This window comes from Nicotiana attenuata, chromosome 10 (assembly GCF_001879085.1).
Source record: "Nicotiana attenuata strain UT chromosome 10, NIATTr2, whole genome shotgun sequence".
Taxonomy (NCBI): Eukaryota; Viridiplantae; Streptophyta; class Magnoliopsida; order Solanales; family Solanaceae; genus Nicotiana; species Nicotiana attenuata.
In genome coordinates, this window is record NC_031998.1 from 43390081 (window position 1) to 43396005 (window position 5925).

The following is a 5925-nucleotide window of genomic DNA, read 5'->3' on the forward strand; positions in this document are numbered from 1 at the left end:
ATATATATATATAATGTAAATTATTCCTACAATGTTCAAATTCATCTCTCCTTGTCAAAGTTACAAAGGCACGTTGAAATGCGTATAGAATTATCCAATATGGCTCTGAAACGTCAAGATAATGAAATGCGTAGCATTGGCAGGTGGAGGTTGTTTTGGTGCAGTTACACGCGGCAACTCATCAGTGGGTGAGTTTAATAAGGTTAACTGGTTATTGCCCGTTTAATAAAGTTGACTGGTTATTTCAAAGAGGCTTGACAGTAAAGATGTATAGCGCATATATTTAATGCGCTATGCATTAAAATACATAGTGCGGACTCCGAAACCTAAAGTGATCACTGTTTGGTGGGTCCATAATCAGGATACAGCATTTTTTTTTGGACGCTATATGTATAGCGTAAAAAATTAAAACGCTATATATGTCAGTCAAATCGTCAGGCTATATAGCGTGCAAATATAAAACGCTATATCTTAACGGCAAAAGTTACCGTTAAAGTATAGCGTTTTGTATTTGGACGTTATATATAGAAAGGTAACTTTTTTTTTACACCTATTAACGTAATTTGAGTCCAAAAAAACAATATTTAGGTTGCAGACTCGAGCATTATGCAGTATCTTCACCCCCCCCCCCCCACACACAAAAAAAATCAAATAATGTTGACCTGCTCATCGTTTTTGAGAACATACTCAATAGTTTAAAGCCTTACAAAGATGGAGGAAGGTTCCCAATTTCTTAAAAGATATGGATCAGAATAAAAGAACCAGTATTATAAATTTAGTATATATACTGAACATAACTTTGGTTAATTAAAACATTAGTTATTTATAAAATAAACTCTCTTATGCTGAATTACTCATCATCAAGCTTACGAATTTTTTTGGCTCAACATGCCGCAGTATGGATTCTAACAAATAAAGCATAGGTGCATTGCCACAAATAGCTTTAACTGAACTCATCAGCTACTTGTCCCCAAAGCAGTACTACCATTCCAAATGGCACATTTAGTTTTCTATACTGATCATCTCGAGATCGCACAGACTACAGCAATATGGTAAGTATACTTCAAGAAAGCCTTTCAATATTGTTTGTGTGTTATTGTTCAAGCGCAAAAGAGTCCAAAATTGATGTTGGTTCAGGTTCTATCCAACTTGAATTGAATTCAACTTCTCTCTTTCTCTTTCTTTTTCTCACACACACACATATACATACACAAAACATACATAAAAACACATGTAAAGGTCTATGTTACTAAAATAATTCTTGATGTTGATAATGCATCTAGAAAGAAGCATACTGTCTATCCTTAGGGATGCCAACATGTACATCCAAAATTATATATATATATATATATATATATATATATATATATATATATATATATATATATATATATATATATATGTGCAAGTTGCCAGTAGCATGCACTTCAATGCTTTAACACGAGCGGCTATGGTGGCTAAACATTCAACTTTTTTATGAGAAGGTAGAGAAAATGGTGGCTAAACATTATAACAACACAAGAGTCATGAGACGGTCCCAAAAGTAATTTTCAGAAAGAGAGGAATCAGACACATTGATGCAAAAAAAAAAAAAAAAATGCAGCTACGTACCTAAAGGGTTTCGAATCTCAACAAAGTCAAAAACACAATCATGCTACAAATAAAAGGCATATATCTTTTAAAACTATGTAAGTTAGAGCTTTTTCTTTTGCTTACTTGGCCCAACAATCAGGTGGAGACAACTCAAATGGATAGCTTGTCACGGGAGCATTAGGACTCTCATATTCACTTTGAGCAGCATTCTCGGGATTGAGAGAGAATTGACTTTCACCAAAGAGTGATTTTTGGAACCCGTTTTCAGCACTACTAGGCAAGTAAGCACCAAGTGCCACGCCATTCTGGCAATTTCCTGCATAAACTGTTTGTGTAGAATGAGAGACAGAAAGGACTTGATCATCCTTTTTAAACAGTGAAGCCATGGTCTTTGGAGGTGCAGGAGGGATTGTCTCTTCCATGTTTGATCTGTTAAGTTCTGGATTTAAAAGCCAGTTGGCTGGAGTACCAATTAAATTAAGACCATCTTGACCAAGCGGAAAGCTATTCCACATCTGCCATGTTCCCGTATCATTTGCATTACTTGAAACATTCAATGGTGCCACATTGCGTACATCCTGAGCCTTAGGAGTGCGGGCAAAAAGAGAAGACTCAGCATGCCTCTCCTCTGGAACACACAATCTTGCTATTGGAGACTTAATCGGAGATGGTCTGGTGACTTCAGAAGAGACGTTGACACCCTTTACAGGACATGGTTTGTCCAATCCTACATTTGACACAACCCCAAGGTCAAGCTGAAAGTTATCAAGTGACTCAGAAACGGGTCCAAGCAATGAAGTTGGGTCTGGAACATAACAAGGATCTTCAAAAATCTCTGACTCCTCTGGCAATAACTGACCTGCACCATCTCCAACTAGAGGAATCAATGGTTCTGATGATAATGGAAGAGTTGTACCACTACTTGTGCATCCAAGAGCAAAAGTAGATAAAGGAAAAGGTGACGGGAGTCCAAAGCTAATGGGGTTGTCAAAGGATTGTGTAGATGGAGGTAGGAAGGCATAAGTTGGTGTTTGAAGTTCTGCTTGTGGCTTAACACATGGTCTGCTAATCACATTTGAAGTGGGGCGAGCAACCGCAGTTGAAGGTGTGAATAACTGTTGCCATGATTTTTTAGGAGCTGTACATGGTTGAGGTTCAATAAGCACCTGTAACAAACAGATTAGGGTAAATATACATGTGGAACTGGGTAAATTACTGTTAGCCTATCGAAGATTCATTGAAAAGAGTATCTTTTGAAAAAGTCACATTTCTCCTGGACGATGCGAATTCTATCTTTCAGAATTATAGGTCAAGTAAACGAGATAATGATAGATCCCAAAAATTGAAATGACCATTGAAAATGCCACACCAAAGTATAAGCTTCCGGAGGAAGTCTTAATTTTAGCGTTAAGTACCAGGAGGATATTTGATGAAAATGAAGGCATAGATATAAGCAAGAGAAAAAGAAGATTTGACAGAAGACTTACCGGCTGGTTGATGCTCTTTTCGTCCCCATTTGTATTCAGTTTTCCAGATACCCTGTCGGGCTGAGATACTTCCCTCCTCGAACCATGGGTTTGAATTTGATCTATGCCAGTCTTAGATTTGTGTTCTCTTGGAACAGTAGAAGTATTATTACTCTTTACAAAATGATCGCCTCCAGTAAATGCTCTAGAAGACGATAAAAGGGTACCCCTCATACTATCCAAGTACCGAGTTCCAACATTCCCATGGTTGTGATTGCTTTTCGAAGCACCCTTAGAACCATAAATAACTTCTGCATTATGTGCCTTAACAGTTTCTCGCCTATTTTTTTGCTGTTGCCTTCTATCACTCACATCACACTTGCTTCGCTCACTTCCCTTGCCTGCACTTTTATCCAGCTCTTCTGTATCTGAGTTGCTTTTGCTAGATGCCCTGTCCCTTTCTTTCCTCTTCTCTAGACGCCTCTTTTCTGCTTCTCTTTTACTGTCTCGTACCTTATCAGAGGGTGACACTTTACCATGTTCCTTCTCAGCCTCCGTATGTTCCTCGCGCAATTTCCTGCGCTCTTCCACCAATCTAGCAACCTCCTCTCTTTGTTGTCGCTCCTCCTCCTCCAATAGCTCCCTCTCTAACCTAGCCTGCTTCTTCTCTTCTGCTTTTCTTCGAGCTCTTTCCCATCTACTTTCCTGAAAATTCCCCCCATTTTCCCTTCTCTTATCCAACATTGCTCTTTGCTCTGCATTCATTGAAGTATCATCATCTATGGAGGAACTAATCCTAAAAATACTCCTGCAGAGCCACATGATACTAGAGAAAAAATCAGCCAGAGCTTTGCAGGCTAAAATAAAAACACGAGAATATGACTTTTCTGCAAAACAATGCTCCCTATCGAAAAATCCACTGCCATTATTTCTCCAAGTGCTTGACTTCCCAACAAAAGAACCCTTGACCCAATTCTCATCCTCTACTGAGTCCTGTCCACACATCGACCTATTGTCAGACCAACCCTTCCCATTTAATATCTTTCCACCTTTCCCAATTAAGTCTTTCAAAATCCCAGAATTCAGAAGCCCCAATCCTGGCTTCACAGGCAAGTCAAGAACAGGTCTTTTCGATATATGACCACAATATGAACACATAAACTTCCCACCACCGGGATTCTGATCTCTATACGGAGTCAAACAATTCCTACACCTCCTCGTTGCTAGTTTCCTCAACTTCTGTATTTCAATAGCCAAAAGCCTCCTCCTCTCTCTAAGCCTAGCAATCCTTCTCACCCGCCAAGCTGACAACCAAGGCATCAAAACCTCATACCACAAAAGTGTAAACAGAAGCACTATTACACACGCAAACCTCGGCGACGTAATTTCAAACCGAAATGCAGGTGGCAATAGCTGTGATAGTGCCCATAACCCAATCAGTGGAATCACCAACCATGGCAACATGGTAGCTACCCCTCTAGACCACCTTTGTATCTGGCACAATATACACATTATCCTCTAAACCCACAACTACCGTCCCCGTCTCGAACGACTAACAATAAAAATTTAACCAGAGTGACCTAAAAAACCCTAGTCTATGAATTTCACTTAGTCAAACTATGTCAAAATATTCTGTTCTTCAATTCTATTTGTCAGAAACCACCTATTTTCAACAGAATAAGCGGAATATAATCAGGATTAGATTGAAATAAATTTGTTAGGGTTTGTGAACAGTATTGTGCTTTAGCTAGCTAGCTAACTCAAAAGGGCAGGGAAGGAATAATCATATAAAGAAAAGAAGCTGAAATTAAGGTGCTCACGGAATTAATGCTCATCGGAGATTCATCGGCGACAGTCGGAGACGGTGCAATTTACCGGCCAAGAAAGCTGTGACGACTGTTGATTGATGACAGAAAAATGGAGTGACGAGATAAGAGGAAGCTTACGTTATATATATTCACAGTAGTTGAACCGGAGGGTTGGAACAAGACCGGTTCATCGTATCAGACCGGTTGACCAGAAGTAATTTGCTACGCGGCGGAACTCAATTGAAGGTAAAATGTGGTCAAAAATCAACTGCATAAGTGCATACTACATTATGTATTTAATATATTTGATATAAATATCGAATATGAAAAATTTCTTACTGCAAAATACTGTCTAGTAGTGTCGTTTGTAATCTTTCACATAATAAGAGTGGTTTAATTTTATAAGCACTTTTCGACTTATCTACGTGTTTGGTAAAATTAAAAGTGTTTATAAGCCAAAAATAAGTCAAAAGCCATAAGCTAGTCACCCCCAACTTATGAATTTTTAGCTTATAAGCACTTTAAGTTTGACCAAAATTTTTACTATTTTATCCCTAAAATATTCCTTTTCAAAACAAAACTCCTACATCGATACTCACTGCCTCACGTATTTTTCAACCTAGACCCCCGCCTCTTCATATCTGCAATTGTCATTGACTATTTGAGGTAAGCAAATTGTCTATTCCTTTGCATATTTGTATCTATGTGATTGTGTATTAATCGTTGAATTGTATGTAATAAACGAGGACATATCAAATTTTTGATGTATTGCTTTCTAAGTATTATGGTAATGAAGACGGTATTTCTCTTCAAATATTTTATTTCTATTTAGATTTACTTTTTACTGAGAAACTTTTGTCAATTTATTAATTATAAATAACTTATGATTATATGCTTATCATAAAATAAATTATATTTATCATAAAAATTATTTTATCTAGTCACAATTATATTTAAAATATAATGACAAATAGAATATTTTGTATTTGAATCGATCTGGAATCTAAAATTTTGAAGAAATTACGCCCTTATAAGTGTAAACAATTCCAAGGTTATTC

At 37.4% G+C, this 5925-nt stretch overlaps 1 protein-coding gene across 1 annotated transcript in view; it reads right to left on the reverse strand.

Moving 5' to 3' along the window:
- The window catches only part of LOC109233406, a 9120-nt gene extending 4127 nt beyond the window's left edge, over positions 1-4993 (reverse strand). Inside the window, exons 1-3 of the mRNA XM_019399272.1 lie at positions 4880-4993; positions 3081-4722; positions 1717-2759 (exon numbers count right to left, since the gene is read on the reverse strand). Coding sequence (XP_019254817.1) covers positions 1717-2759; positions 3081-4571 — 2534 coding nt within the window. The 5' untranslated portion in view covers positions 4572-4722; positions 4880-4993. The remainder of the gene's footprint in view (positions 1-1716; positions 2760-3080; positions 4723-4879) is intronic.